Source organism: Alosa pseudoharengus, unplaced genomic scaffold, assembly GCF_046254945.1.
Source record: "Alosa pseudoharengus isolate Yale_2024_CS ecotype anadromous, Long Island Sound unplaced genomic scaffold, YU_APseudo_1.1 YU_APseudo_1.1_scf_4, whole genome shotgun sequence".
Lineage (NCBI taxonomy): Eukaryota > Metazoa > Chordata > Actinopteri > Clupeiformes > Clupeidae > Alosa > Alosa pseudoharengus.
This window is the reverse complement of record NW_027468774.1, coordinates 26,617,496-26,633,560: the sequence shown is the minus strand read 5'-3', so window position 1 is coordinate 26,633,560 and position 16,065 is coordinate 26,617,496. Positions and strand designations below refer to the sequence as shown.

General features: G+C 38.8%; 1 protein-coding gene and 1 long non-coding RNA gene across 2 annotated transcripts; both read left to right on the top strand.

Annotated features, from left to right (window-relative positions):
- Positions 1-18: 18 nt before the first annotated feature.
- Positions 19-5,171, top strand: desi1a (desumoylating isopeptidase 1a). Its single transcript, XM_076265656.1, has 6 exons — positions 19-405; positions 997-1,018; positions 1,177-1,246; positions 1,596-1,705; positions 1,900-2,022; positions 2,801-5,171. Exons 1-6 carry the CDS (start codon positions 315-317, stop codon positions 2,892-2,894), a joined length of 510 nt encoding a protein of 169 aa, XP_076121771.1. The 5' UTR covers positions 19-314; the 3' UTR covers positions 2,895-5,171.
- A 2,281-nt stretch (positions 5,172-7,452) lies between these two features.
- On the top strand, positions 7,453-14,035 carry LOC143102199 (uncharacterized). Its single transcript, XR_012982558.1, has 5 exons — positions 7,453-7,815; positions 8,971-9,051; positions 9,371-9,403; positions 11,537-11,810; positions 13,440-14,035. It is a non-coding gene; the product is annotated as an uncharacterized LOC143102199 (long non-coding RNA).
- The last annotated feature ends 2,030 nt before the right edge of the window (positions 14,036-16,065 follow it).

Sequence of the window (16,065 nt, the reverse complement as noted above, 5' to 3'; positions counted from 1 at the left end):
CCCCTGGAAGAAGAAAGATACCACCAGACATCTCAATCTCAGTGGGCAAACCTAGCTGATCCGCTAACACTTAGCGTTATAACATTTACCCTTAGCTATCATTTTAACCGTTTTTGAATGCAACGAATGTCTTGTGATTCAGACTTCAGACAGTATATTCGTCCGTACCGATTTATTTTAGATTTAGGACATCACCAGCTGACTAACTAGATAGCTGCTAGCTATCCAGCTACCTGGCTGGCTAACTAGCTACTCAGCTGTCAACAAACATCAAGAAACGTGAACGTTTACGGGGAACTGATTTATTCAGAATAATGGACCAGCACAATACGACATACTCCGTCCAGCTTTACATATACGACCTGTCCAGGGGGATGGCTCGTCAGCTCAGCCCTATCATGTTGGGTAAGTCCAGCTCTTTTACATATTCTGGGCCTGGTCGAGACATGCAGCTAGCTAGCAGCATTACCGTTACCTCTGTGAACTGGAAGGCTCCAATGGAAAGCCTATTTTGACTAGCGGGATAGCATCATGGGTCAATGCCATATATATATATATATATATATAGTGATTCATGTTTGTAGATTTTTTTTTTTTTTTTTTGCTTGTTTTAACTGAATACCAGTCCAGTGCATGCAATGAATAGTCCACATAGAGATATATGGAGACTTTATTCTGTTAAACATACTTGTCCTTGTGTACATTGAGCTTTAGCTATAATGTTGCTGAAACGTTCATGCCAATAAAGCTTTTTTGAATTTAATTTAATTTAATTGAGGGAGGGAGAGAGAGAAAAGTGAGCGTTAGATGTCTTTCTTAGCCTTTGGCACAGTAATTAATGTAGGTCGTCTGTCTGCTGAATCTGGCATTGAATCAACACACACAGCTTTGACCTGACAAAGGCCTACAAAAAGATTGGCGAACCTAACTGAAGTTCATGATAGAGAGTTACTCATGACATTGGCTCTAAATATTTTTTTTCTCTTCATCACACAGGAAAACAGCTTGATGGAATCTGGTAATAACTTGTAAATAACCTAATTTAATAGCCTACATTTTTTTGTCCTTCTATGCATCATTTGTCTCACCTATCTTATTTAACTTTACTTAACTATGTAGTTGTAATGTATTTATCAAGAAGATCAAATCACTAATTTCTGCTTCCTCAACCCACAGGCACACTGCCATTGTGGTTTTTGGAGAAGAGTTTTTCTTTGGAGGTGTTGGCATCTCAAGCTGTGCACCGGTACAGTTTAACTGACACATCTACATTCTCCTAATGGTTCAAAAACACTGCAGCACTTTTAGATTTTACAGCACGTAATACCATTAATTGATATACTTTGTTAGTTATTATAATCGCCATAACCTTCATCCTTTTGTCTGCAGCAGATCATTGTTATTAGTGGACGCAGCCTTTTTAAATCTAAACTTCATATTAGGAATACTGTAGAAATAATATTCACTTGAATGATTCTGTACTAATTTATGTGTTATGTTGTATGTGTGTGTGTGTGTGTGTGTGTGTTTGTGTGTGTGTGTGTGTGTGTGTGTGTGTGTGTGTGTGTGTGTGTGTGTGTGTGTGTGTGTGTCAGGGTGGTACGATGTTGGGCCCTCCAGACTCTGTGGTGGAACTTGGAAACACAGAGGTGAATGAAGAGATCTTTATGGATTACCTCTCATCGCTCGGGGAGACCAGTTACAGGTGTGTGTGTGTGAGAGAAACAGAGTTTGTGTGTGTGTGTATATTGTTTTTTATATATTGTACTACTATATATACTATATATAAATATTATTATTATTATTATTATTATTATATTATAATATCAAATATTGTAAATATATTGTACTATAAATAAGACATTTTCAACCTTTCTGTCTGTCCGTCTCTGTCTGCAGAGGAGACCGGTACCGACTGTTTGAGCACAATTGTAACACCTTCACCAACGAGGTAGCCCAGTTTCTCACAGGCCGGAATATTCCGTCTTACATCACAGACCTTCCCTCGGAGGTGCTCTCAACGTAAGTCTCAGCCATAGAATTGTGGACAGTGTCCCTCTGCTACTCTCACAGTAACTGTATATGTACAGTGCTGTGCATAGGTTAGACACCCATTCTAAAGTTGACTTAAAAAGAGGAATAAAAAAATCATCTCTTGGAAATTGATCTTAAATAGATAGATAGATAGATAGATACTTTATTGATCCCCAAGGGGAAATTCAAGATCTTTATGCCTTATTAATTACAAAAATGAGGAAAAATCCAACCTTTAAGGACACCATTTTTTTTGTGAATGAATAATGTATCGTAAATAAATAAATGCTCTTCTTAAAATACAGGGGGCATACGTAAGCACACCCCTATGTCAAGGCCAAGGGAACTTTATCAGGATGCATAGTATCCTGGATCCATGAAATAACTGGCCTTTAAAAATAAAAAATCTGCCTGCCTCTATGGGAATTAACATAGGGGTGTGCTTACTTATGCCCCCTGTATCAAAATCAAAGCTTTCTATAACACTTGCACTATTGTCAGATTTTATGTTAGAATGCATCGCATGTGTACTGTATGTGAGTGACAATGCAAAGGTACAATTAGCTTTAATTCTCTCTGTCTTTTTCTCCATCTTTATTTCTGTGTACTGTATCTGTCTTCTCTCACTCTTCTCCCTCTCCCTCCGACGTTCTGTCTGTCTGCCTGTCTGCCTGCCTGCCTGCCTGTCTGTTTGTCTGTCTGCCTGCCTGCCTGTCTGCCTGTCTGTTCGTCTGTCTGCCTGCCTGCCTGTCTGTCTCCGATGCAGGCCTTTTGGCCAGGTGCTGCGGCCCATCCTGGACTCCATCCATATCGCTCCCCCAGGTGGCAATGTGATCAACGGCCATAACAACCACAGTTAGACCCCCCTGCCGACCACACTCTCAAGCAAGAGAATACACGACGCCCTTTTAGCTGACACGCACTATGTGGTGAAGGTCTGCTTTCTTCTGTATTATACCGAACACGATGGCTTTTGCTCCTTGTAGTTCATGTGTATTTATGATGCTTTGAGTATATGTATGTGTATATATATATATATATATATGAAGCTTTTCTGTTGTGCACAGATTTGCACATTTCTACCCTGGTCTGGAATCTCTGTCTTGGTTTTTGGCTTTTTTTTCCCCGAAAATTGTTCTCACTTTCCTCCCTTTTCTCAAAGTGTATCATTTCATACTGCTGAACTTTGAACCTTTATGTCAGATATGTGTATTTATTATCGGCTTGTCCCGTGGTGTATTTAGTCAACATTTCCTCTTCTCTCTTCTCCTCTCCGGTCTGTCACAATGGAGACATATATCCTGTACTGAGACATAGGCAGAGACTTTCACAGAATACAAGGGGGTCTATTGCTCTGACTCACAATGCTAAATCCAGAGTGAAACATCAAAAATACATTGTGTTTGACAGAGCAAAAGAGCACAGGAGAAAGCCCAGCCTCACTGGCTCAGTGTTGGTTTCCAAAATATTTGTTGCTGAATCATTCAGTTGATTTGCTCTGTTATTTTTACTCTACAATGCATCAAGAAATGTAACATTTCTGAAGCCAAGAGCCAACTCTCATTGCTTGTGTAGACTTAATCCAAATCAGCAATTCAAAAGCAAAATCAAGTTATGTTTATAGGAGAGGGCGTATGTGTGTGTGTGTGTGTGTGTGCGCGTGTGCGTGCGTGTGTGTGTGTGCATGTATGCATGGGTGAGCGTGTGCTTGTCTGTGCGCGTGTGTGAGCCTCTGCCTGTGTGTGTAAACTCATTTATTTAGTTCTAACCCCAGTTCTGTGCGGTGGAAAGGATCATCACTGTCTACCCACCAGAGAGAGTAATTGAGTATCTGACTAAGAGAAGGGTTCATCTCACCTTCACCCCAAGCTGTAGTTGCCCAGCTCTGTGCCGAGCGGAGGGCCTTAGATCTTCATGCCCCACCAGACGGTGTGAGTAATGTACACCTCGGTGCCTTCCCCCCCAGTCCACACCCCCAACCCCCCCTTTGGCACTCACACACGCTCACCAACCTGGAAGAGTTTGGCACTGTTACCCTAGCAACAGGCTTGAGAGGGAAGGAGGAGCACAAGAGGTGGGGTCAACCCCCCGCAAACACACACACACACACACACACACACACACACACACACACATGTACATACTCACATACTTACTCCCCCTTAACAAAAAAACCTCCAGAAGAGTGCTGTAGGGACCATTAACATGTTGTCATCAGGTATTTATTTTCCTGCTGGAGCTAGCTGTAGCTCAAGCATTGCTGTTTGAAGTTGTTGCTGCATCAGAAATATGTAAACAATGCTAATGAATATATGCCTCATATAAATAGTTCTAATGTACTTTATGTGTACATTTGTATTTGAAGGTAGACTTTTCATGAAGAGCTAAATCTTACGCAGCAATGTGTTTGCTTTTTTAATGTTGGGCTTTAATAAACGGCAAATCTGGAATTTACAACCAGTGCCATGTTGGGTAAACACTAACATTTACAAAGCTGGTGTTCATTCAGCTACTCATATCACCAGGAGACTTTTGAAGTTCTTAAGCCAATATGATGAAGGACGGAGAGGAGGAGGGAAGTGGAGTGAATGCTCGCCTGTTGTGCAGTCATACAACTGAGTACACTAGAATCCGGCTATGGACTCAACATAGCAATCATGAGGCCATGCATTAGGAGCCTGGCAGTACATCTTAGACTTTGTGGATAGTGTCACAGACTCACAGTGCCACATTTGATGTACACTGTGTGTGTGTGTGTGTGTGTTTGAGTGTGTGAGTGAGACAGGTGTTAATACCCTGGGATCTTTTTTGTAATATTTTCTTTTATCCCCATTAAACATGCTCTCTACCAGCTGTTAACTAATATGACCTAGAGCACATCAACCCTCATTATGTGAAATTATATGGTATGTTTATTCGGTTTTATTGAAAAGTTTATGATTTAAAATATTTCTTATGTTAAATATTTATTTATCTTATTTGTGTTATTTATATTGTGTAATAATGAATTTTTTTTTTCAGTTGCCATTCATTGTCATGTGTAGATGTATAATGTGAAGCCATCATCCATAAGTATTCTTACATGCACTACAGCCTTGAATAAATTGCTTATGTTCCAACCTACTTCTGCTTTAGTTTGAATAAAATATGCTCAGAACAATTCACCAGTGTTGCTTAAGTGTACTTATTTCAATACCATCTATCTGCAGTGTACAGACACAGGACGTTCTAGTGTTGCTAAATTGTAACTGGAACTGGGCATTTAATAATTTGTCAGTAGGAGGCATTTTACACAAAAGGGCACATTTTTTTGCTTGAATCACAGACTATGTTCCCCCCTAGAACAGACTTTTAGCTTAAGTTTTGAGAATATCTTGACAAAATTAAATAAGTGACATGGATATCACAGTATGTTTCAAGTTCACTTCACACACTCTACTATTCAGTGTCTCAGCTGAAACTGAGCAGTGGCTCAGCTGTGCTGTTTGTGTAGCAGCATAATACATCTAATTCTGTGCTGTATTATTACTGGCATGTTTCCATTCAATGGCCTGATGGATTGGTAAAATACATTAGCACAACAGTAGCACACTGGTAGGAGTTATCAATTAATAACATTACATTGATTTATGAAGTAGCACAATAGCCTAATCTTTTTTCTGCCTAAAGGTTCAAATCAAAGGACATTGGATATCAAGGCTAACTGTTTAAAGCACTGTGCCTGAACTTAGGTGAGGCCTGATATTTGAAAGTATGCAAGTCGCCTATATAATATCAGATCTTCGGAAATGTCTGATAGCCTAACTTCAGGCAGAGAAAGTTCCCTTGCTTTAAGCCCTGTAAAATACACTAGACATAAATATTTTCTCTGGTATGTTATTTCAAACAATGTTTCAGTAATGTAGGCTACTTATTTGGAAAAGGCAGTGTGAAAAATACAGCCCAAGTCCACACAGGATGTAGTAGCTAGGACTCACTGAGGTGAAGTATTGATGGGGTGAAGAAGACAGCAAGCAGATAGATAGATACTTTATTGATCCCCATGGGGAAATTCAAGGGTCTCAGTAGCATATACAGACATCACACACAACATGCACTTACAGCAGAAATGGTAAACATAAGTATAAGTATAAACATATAACTAAACTCCACTGTACAATAAAGACAGTAGAAGATAAGAAAGATAAGAAAACTAACAAAACTAAATACTAAAAACACTATATAAATTAAATTAAAAAAGTCCAATGTGCTTGAGGGTGATCAAGCATAAGATGCTTGTAGTGACAGGGCCGGGACTGGTAATGTGCTAAAGGGAGTGAGTGTCATGGTGAAGGTGCAAAAAGTAGTCCAACCATAGTCCTTTAGTTATGTGTGCATGGCAAGGTGCTCAGGAGAGTGAGTGTCATGGTGAAGGTGCAAAAAGTAGTCCAACATTAGTCCAACAGTGCAAGAGTAAGGTCTAGAGACCAGAATAAATAATATGGACAAATAGGAGAGTAAAGTATAATGTAGACAAGGTAGAGTAAAAACTATTTCAGTGCAAGAACAGGTTGAGGTAATAGGGTTATAGCCATTCATTCATTCAGTATTGTAGCAGAAGCCTGTCCGCAGCCATTGATCATGTGTGCTAATATAGCATGAAAAATATAGCAACGTGGTGTAGAGTGCAGATTTATTTACAGTGCAGGAAAAAGGAATGCTCCGACAAATAGCAAACAAAAAAGACTTGACAAAAAAGAAACAAAAACGAATTCAAAAATCAACAAACAAGTTTTCAAGTCAATAAAAGAGCAAAGTTCTCAATACTTAGGTTACACATGCAGCCTCATAGCAAGCTGCTGCATCCAAAATGCTTTCCTTCTCAAGACTCCTCTTCCTCAGACTCAAGACCCTAAAGGAGAAACCTGACTTTAAATTAAGCCAACCAATTATCTCTAATTGGTTGGTACCACTATCACAGGGTCTCTTTCCTGCACAAGTACAATTACACATTTAAACACATTGAAACATACATTAACATACATTTCACCATTGACAATAATGACAGTATAAAATTATAAATACATACTAATCACATCATTGGAACACAAAATAATAAATATACAATCTGCCACTTTCCCTTACCCAATCAGGGAACAAATTACGCAATTACAGGGTTCTATTGTTCCTTGGGGGAAAGATAGTTGTGCGGGACCAGAAAGTGAAGGCAAGCTATTCAGTGTTTGTTTGTGTTTGCATTGTAATAGTTAGCTAGTGCCTGTGTGCGTGTAAGTGTGTTTCCATGTTTGTGTGTGTAGGAGAAAAATAGTCAGTTTACATGTTGCGGAAAGGGTCAGGCAGATTAGTGAAAAGGAGGGGGCTACCTTTTCACAGGCAGTCTGAAAGTGTTGGATAGGATATCCATCTTACCAACCAACCCAGTCTCACGTCTGAACGTGTCACTGTCACGTTAATTAATCTATTGGGACGTGTTGTGTAACACGTTTCCTTGTTAAAAAACGTGTTGAGCAAAACGTAATTATCGTGTTACTATCACGTTGTATTTCGCTTTCAACGAGCCAACAGAACCACGTCATCTGTCAAAAAAGCCTGACCTCACAAAATGGGGAGAATGTTATTTGATGCTTTTGACGTGCAGTTTCACACTCTTAAGCCTGTTTTGAGTTGTGGATTAGAAGGAGCCACCTTCTGGCTAGCAGTTTGAGAAGCCTGAACCCCAGAATCCAGAAACAATAACCGAGCAGGGACGGAGAAAAAAGAAGAATCCAAATGGGAAATGAGGTGAGCCTTGCTACTGCCGCTAGCATGATTATTTTGCTAGCAATTGAGCAAAACATTTTAAAGTTGATTTAACATGAAATAGTAGCCTATGCATGGGCAATACTGTGAATTCAGAGTAGGCTTGCACAACTTATAATTTAGCTAACGTGCATGATGTAATGTTACATTAATCTGTAAAACAGCTGTTGTCTGTGTAAATTAGCGTAATATTGTTAGTGTGGGCTACAGCTAACAGCTGGGCCTATCAGCCAGGCATGTATAATCGATAATCATGATGAACGTGAATAGATTTCGTTGGGAAAACGCGCATTGTTATAGGCCACATATCAGGTATAAAACAATTGTATTCTGATACAGCAGTTCTCCAGATGTTAGATATTCACTTATATTATAATATAATATTGTATTTCTTTAACCTGATTAAGAGAGGGGTTTAATTCAATAGAGAATTGCAATGTGTGTAGTATTATATTAGATAATAATATAGATATTAGATTAGGCTAGATTTAGATTAGATTCAACTTTATTGTAATTTAAAAGAGTAGGCTACAGGTACAGAGCCAATGAAATGCAGTTGACATCCAACCAGAAGTGTAGTTAGATAAATAGGCAAGTTTTCCAGATGACATGTGTACAGAGACAGAAATAGCCTATACAGTGAATATGGAATGTGTGTCTAGCCTATAACAAAATAACAAAACAAATTGATAGTAATACATACAGTAATAATGATAATAGCAGTAATTACAGTAGGCCACTCGCACTGTTGTTGGTGACGTGTCTGTTTCCTATTGTTCCATGCCACTCTCCTACTGTCTCCTTTACTGTCCTGCGCCACTCGCCTACTATATTTTGCCTCTTGCCTACTGTCCAGCACCATTCGTCTACCGTCTCCTATGCTGACCCACGCCACTCACCTACTGTTTCCTAACTGTCCCATGCCACAAACTGTAACATTAAGCTGACACAATCTTGCTGCACGGTTACTTATCTGCATGCAATCACTATTGCCAGCTGTTATGAGTAAACATTATATTGGGACACCAATATATTTCTGATTCATGGGCAGTGTATTTGCTACTGAAGAAAAGGAGAACACATAGTAATTGTTCTTGGATGGGTATTTAGAGTAAGGTTTCTATTGATCTTTTTCAGATAAGGCCTCTTCATTTTCAACTGTGAAGGATCTACATGGACTTGGTCTGGATAGCCTTTCCTGTTTTGATGAGCCAGTCGGTATGTATTAGACATTCTTTAGGATAAAAGGATAAAAGGAGCCATATGTTATCAAAAATTCTACACCCATATGTAGAAAAGCTTTGTTGCTGTTTGTTATTGTTGTTGTTGAAAACTACGTTGAATGCAAAGAGATACATATGTCCCTTGAGAGGAGAGGGATGAGTGTGGATGGTTGAATTGTCCAACAGGCATAAAAATCTGATTGTGTATGATTGTGTTTGTGTCTGTATATGATTTTTTTGTACTTGTTGCATTTTAAGCATGCTTATATACTTTACGCCATGGTGGTCTAAATTGTCTTTATTGCCACTTGCAGGGTCTAGAGGAAAAACCCTATATGAGCCCCAGGGTGAGTAGTGTATAATTACTTTATCCCAAGCTTGATTTTCGTAGAAAGGTGTTCAAACCAAAGTCAAACCAAAATCTTCTAAAATAATAGATAGATAGATAGATAGATAGATTTATTATTTGTCCTTTCGGAAAATTGTTCTGCGCCATACAGTAGACAGTTAGACAAGACTGAATACAAGACGGAATATAGACCAGAATTTCCCTCACCCCAACCGCCCCCACCCTACCACACCCCCACACATACACAACATCTGGGGCCGTATTCACAAAGAATTTTAAGGCTAAAAGTAGCTCCTAAGTGGCGAATTTAGGAGCAACTCCTAAAAATAATGGGCGTGTCACTCCTAACTTTAGGACTCCTAATTTTTTTCACTAAAAGTAATTCACAAAGCATTTTAGACCTAAAAGTAGCACCTAAGTCTGGGACAGCTTAAAAGTAGTCAAGAGGACTCCTAACTCACTAAGACCTATTCACAAACAGCTTTTTGTGGCATTTCACGTTGCGATGTTTTGAAATGCGTCGCCTATGCGGCAACAGGAGCTTCCAATCGCGAGGGAACAATTTTGCATTCATAAAAGGGATGCAATAACGCCACCAACAACAACCAAAACTACTCATTGTTAACATGTAAATTAAATGTAACGTTTCATTGTGAATCAAATTAAAATGGTCTCTTCTTTGCAAACGTAGGCATATGTGACATTCAATAATGTTGCAAAAGATACTGCATCAGTCCGTATGTTTCATTAGGCTACTACTGTAGGCTATTTGTTTTGCCTTACTCTTTATTCATTTAGGCTAGGCCTTTTTATTCAATTATTCATCATCTTCCGTCCTTCGAGCTACTTGTGTAGCGCACGCATTCTCAGACCTGTCACCTGTCACTCATCATCGTAAGGGAGGTGTTTGGAATCATTCCCGCGTTACAATCATCAGCCAATCAAGGTGGTCACTTCAGTCAAGCTCGTGCATGAGTAATGACGTCATCCATAGCAACGAAGACTCACTCTTAGTTTAGGAGTTGCCATTTTTCCTTACTAAGAGTAGGTCTGAAAGGCTTTGTGAATAACTTTTAAGAGAAAACTCCTAGCTAAAATCTTTTAGTGCGATTTAGGAGTACTCCTAGTGGTAAGATAAAAGGCTTTGTGAATACGGCCTCAGGACAGAAGGCATAGACTCCACTACACATGTATAGAATGATAAAGTGCAGTTGTGCATACTGTGATAGTCCAGCTGGAAAAAAAGTGCATGGTCCTGCAGGTAACGTCTTGTTCAACAATGTAATGCTAGTTGGAATGAATTACCTACTGGCTCAATTTGTTTGGAAAGAAGGTAGCCTGAACTTCCCTGATGGCAACACCTCATATGCCTGGTGTATGGGATGTGACATATCTCTATTAATTGCATGACCTTTCTTCAACACCCTTCTTTCACAGGTCGTAGCAATACTGTCTAGTTTTTTCCCCTCAACATTGCTGGCCATGTTAACTATCTTGTTTTTTTTTGTCACTGACAAAGAGAAATACCAGGTAACACAACAAAAAAGTAGCATGCTCTCCACGTTATGGTTAAATTATCGGAATGAGTGCGATGGTGATGCAATCCTGCTTTTCAATTAGTTGAGATGGTGTTTGACATTAAATTATAAGCAGGTCAGTTTCACATAATAAGCTATTTGTTTCTTTGGGTCTGGGTAATTCATGTGACAAAAAATTCTGTTATAGGCTTCTACCGTTTTTCTGAAAAACAAAGCAGTACAACAACATTTCTATCTCCAAAATAATGCATTGTACGCATGTGTGTACTACGTAGTGCATGCAGCTTTTAATGTCCAAAGTAGCCTATACTGATTTTCCTGCATAAGAACTACAAATACTCCTCCAAAACTACAGTCTTGACACTTGAAGTTGTGGAGTTATATTTTAGTAGCCTATTCTATAATAGAATAAATACCCACATCAGTTTTACCCTTGTCTCACCTGTATACAACATATGTCTATGAATTGCAGTAGTGATCAAATGAAAAAGGAAAGAAAGGTGTCCTGATGTGTTGTTTAGGGATGGTCCTGCAATGTTTTCTCGACATATTTTTATGTCTTTTTTTTCTCCCCTCTACTTATGTTTTCACAGATCCTTGCTCCTATCCTGATGTATGGGTTGCACTTCATTATATGACTCTAACAGAACACTCACAGAAAGGAGAGTGGTGTCAAACTACAAGACAGCCAGCATGTAAGCAAGGCCTTGTTTGTCCTTGTTTGGCTACTCATTTGTCTACTTCCTGAAGAGGCTGAAGCATGATGGCCTTGACACCTCAGTCCTTGCTTCCATTAACAGCTGTGTTATGGAGTGCATCCTCACATCATGGTCTACTGCAGCGGTGGATACAGAGGACAATTGGCAGGTATTTTACGTCACTTTTACATTACTTTTACTGTGATTTTGCTAGATATGGTTGTCGCTGTGCTGAATATAGGCCCATATTGTAGATCGAGAAACCGACTGTACAACTGATACATCTTGGGCTATACTATTAAGGGACAGCTGAATTGACCACCTAAACCATATATTTTCTGAAAGCAAATAGCCTCTAGAAGTCAATTAATATACATTAAGACATGTCCCACCTTCCTACTGACTTTGGTGCATCATAAGGCGTACATAGGCCCATATTGTAGATCGAGAAACGCATTGTACAGCGGATACATCTTGGGCTATACCATTAAAGGACAGCTGAATTGACCACCTAAACCATATATTTTCTGAAAGCCTATAGCCTCTAGATGTCAATTAATATACATTAAGACATGCTCCACCTTCTTACTGACTTTGGTGCATCATAAGGCGTACATAGGCCCATATTGTAGATCGAGAAACGCATTGTACAGCTGATACATTTTGGGCTATACCATTAAGGGACAGCTGAATTGACCACCTAAACCATATATTTTCTGAAAGCAAATAGCCTCTAGGTGTCAATTAATATACATTAAGACATGTCCCACCTTCCTACTGACTTTGGTGCATCATAAGGCGTACATAGGCCCATATTGTAGATCGAGAAATGCATTGTACAGCTGATACATCTTGGGCTGTACTATTAAGGGACAGCTTAGTTGACCACCTAAAGCATATATTTTCTGAAAGCCTATAGCCTCTAGATGTCAATTAATATATATTAAGACATGTCCCACCTTCCTACTGACTTTGACATATCATAAGGTGTACATAGGCCCATATTGTAGATCGAGAAACGCATTATACAGCGGATACATCTCGGGCTATACTATTAAGGGACAGCTGAATTGACCACCTTAATCATATATTTTCTGAAAGCCTATAGCCTCTAGATGTCAATTAATATACATTAAGACATGTCCCACCTTCCTACTGACTTTGGTGCATCATAAGGCGTTTGCAGGAAGGTGGACCATGTGCTAATGTATTATGTTAACTCACATGTATAAGTGACAAGCTTTAAGAAAATATATGGTTTGCATGGCTGAAACTGCTTTGCCTTTATGTTGGAGCTCAAAACCTATCATATACCCCATTCATTTGCCAATATACAAAATAGTGCCATGTATTCATTTATGTCCTCCAACGTTTGCAGGAAGGTGGGCCATGTGCTAGTGTATTAAGGGACAGCTGAATTGACCACCTAAACCACATATTTTGTGAAAACCCATAGCCTCTAGATGTCAATTAATATTAATTAAGACATTTCCCACCTTCCTACTTACTCTGGCATATCATAAAGCATACATAGGCCCATATTGTAGATTGAGAAACAAATTGTTCAGTTAATACAATTTGGCGTACACTATTAAGGGACAGCTGATTCAACCACCTAAACCATACTAGGACTTGGTCCACCCTCTTTAAATACTTTTGCGCACTATATTAAAGGCATAGACCTGCATTTTATAAGTGGACTTTATAGTCATCAGTATGTTTGAACATGTCAAGAGAAACACTGAGATTGTAGTTTCTTTCTTTGTACACTTGTTTTATCTCTATTTCTAATTTCCAGGTTGTCAGCTGTTATCAGGCTCATCACCAAAGCAGAAAGACATGCCAGGAAGGAGCAAGGCACAGGCCAGGAAGGAGCAAGGCAAAGCCCGGGGATTTTTCTGCAGTTGTTGCTGCCCGTTATAGAAGGACTGCTCCTGAGAATAGATGGGTGTCTACATCGTTTTGCAAAATGGGTCTTCTACACATGATGTTTGTCAAGCACTGCTCATTGACTGGACAGGTGTCCTCTGTATTGTGACCATTGGTCATAGGCGCCACATGACTGTCTCAAAGTCCTCTACATCATTCCGGTGACGGGACTTCTGGCCTAGTCTGACAGGATGGGTCTTGTGTTACTGTAACCAGACGGCTCAACAATGCATCATTCTCGTCCATGCCCTCATCGCCTCAAGACTGGAGTACTGCAACAGCATTCTCTATGGTCTTGAAAAATATTATTGTCTTTATTATTATTATTATTATTATTATTATTTACAGGTCTCTCTGCACCCGAACCAGCAGGTTCAGAGGAAGCTTCTTTTCTGTGGCTGTCACCCGACTGGACTGTAGCTCTGTATCCCGGTGACAACCAATCAACTAAGCCCCCAAATACCCTATTCCAACCATAGTGTTATTTACTTACAAATGCACATACTGTAATTACAATTATACATAACCATATTCTACTTCTCTTCATGCTATCCATCCTGAACATACACTTCTTACTACTCTTATAATGTTACTGTTTCTGCACTACAATGGTACTGTTACCACACTGCACATATCTGTCTATATGGTTCATACTGAATATCCATATTTATTCTGTTTTTCTCATATGTTCTGTTAATACACTGCCCATATTTATATCTAATTTATATTACTCTAAACCACTTTCTGTAAACCAACTGCATATTACTGTCTACACGACACTATACAGTATTTCTTGTCCTGCCTATGCACCATCTGTCTATACTTTGTATATCACATTGCACTTTTGCTTTGTACAGGGTTCCCACGGGTCATAGAATTTCTGGAATATCATGGAATTTTAGAAAGTCTATTCCAGACATGGAAAGTCAGGGAATTTTTATCATTTTGGGGGCAAGGTCATGGAATATCAGGGAATTTTGTCGTAGTGGTTTATGATGTACTAGCCAAAATGCATATTTCCACACAGTATTGGTGTATATCTGGTTATTAGCTTTACAGCTTGCTTGAGTAGCCCAACTGCCAATGCCTATTTATTCATCTCTCGCTCTAAAAAAGTAAAAGACTCTTGATGCGGGTGCTCTGAAATCATTGGTCGGTATATTGTAAGTCATGGAAATTCAGGTGTTTTGTCAGGGAAAAGTCATAGAATTTTACATTTGACTTAGAGTGGGAACTCTGTACTTTTACTCTGCACAATGACAATAAAGGTGAATCTGATCAAATGTAAATTATTATTTAGTGCCTGTAGTGCTGCTTTGTATTAGCATACCTTTGCTGTTTGTTTTATGTGTATTGGACAACCCCCTGTTTAAAGCAATCACAAACTTACAGATTTTGATTGATCTTGATACACAGATGTGTGTTGTGCTGAAATAAACCCAATTTCACTTATCTTAGGTGCTGTGAGACTTTTGATGCACAAGAAATCTTAAGAAATGGCCGTTCAGAGAGCATTGTTTTGACAGATGTTGACCAACAAAGTTCTTAAATCATACACAAATCATTAAAACATCCATATTTTGATTGAATATGATGCACAGAAGTGTGTTGTGCTGAAATAAACCCAATTTCACTTATCTTAGGTGCGGTGGGAATTTTGATGCACAAGAAATCTTTAGAAATGGCCGTTCAGAGAGCATTTTTTGACAGATGTTGACCAACAAAAGTTATTAAATCATACACAAACCATTAAAACATCCATATTTTGATTGAATATGATGCACAGAAGTGTGTTGTGCTGAAATAAACCCAATTTCACTTATCTTAGGTGCGGTGGGAATTTTGATGCACAAGAAATCTTTAGAAATGGCCGTTCAGAGAGCATTTTTTGACAGATGTTGACCAACAAAAGTTATTAAATCATACACAAACCCTTAAAACATCCATATTTTGATTGAATATGATACACAGAGGTGTGCTGTGCTGAAATAAACCCAATTTCACTTATCTTAGGTGCTGTGGGACTTTTGATGCACAAGAAATCTTAAGAAATGGCTGTTCAGAGAGCATTGTTTTGACCAACAAAAGTTCTTAAATCATACACAAACCATTAAAACATCCATATTTTGATTGAATATGATACACAGAGGTGTGCTGTGCTGAAATAAACCCAATTTAACTTATCTTAGGTGCTGTGGGAATTTTGATGCACAAGAAATCTTCAGAAATGGCCGTTCAGAGAGCATTTTTTGACAGATGTTGACCAACAAAAGTTCTTAAATCATACACAAACCATTAAAACATCCATATTTTTATTGAATATGATACACAGAGGTGTGCTGTGCTGAAATAAACCCAATTTCACTTATCTTAGGTGTTGTGGGACTTTTGATGCACAAGAAATCTTCAGAAATAACTGTTTAGAGAGCATATTTGACAGATATTGACCAACAAAAGTTCTTAAATCATAAACAAACCATTAAAACATCCATATT

What these genes read in the sequence shown, in the direction of transcription:
- desi1a (XM_076265656.1), top strand. Translation starts at nt 315, where the DNA reads ATGGACCAGCACAATACGACATACTCCGTCCAGCTTTACATATACGAC. An exon ending in AAACAGCTTGATGGAATCTG is followed by an intron (nt 1,019 to 1,176) that starts GTAATAACTTGT and finishes CTCAACCCACAG; the next exon opens with GCACACTGCCATTGTGGTTT. An exon ending in GCATCTCAAGCTGTGCACCG is followed by an intron (nt 1,247 to 1,595) that starts GTACAGTTTAAC and finishes TGTGTGTGTCAG; the next exon opens with GGTGGTACGATGTTGGGCCC.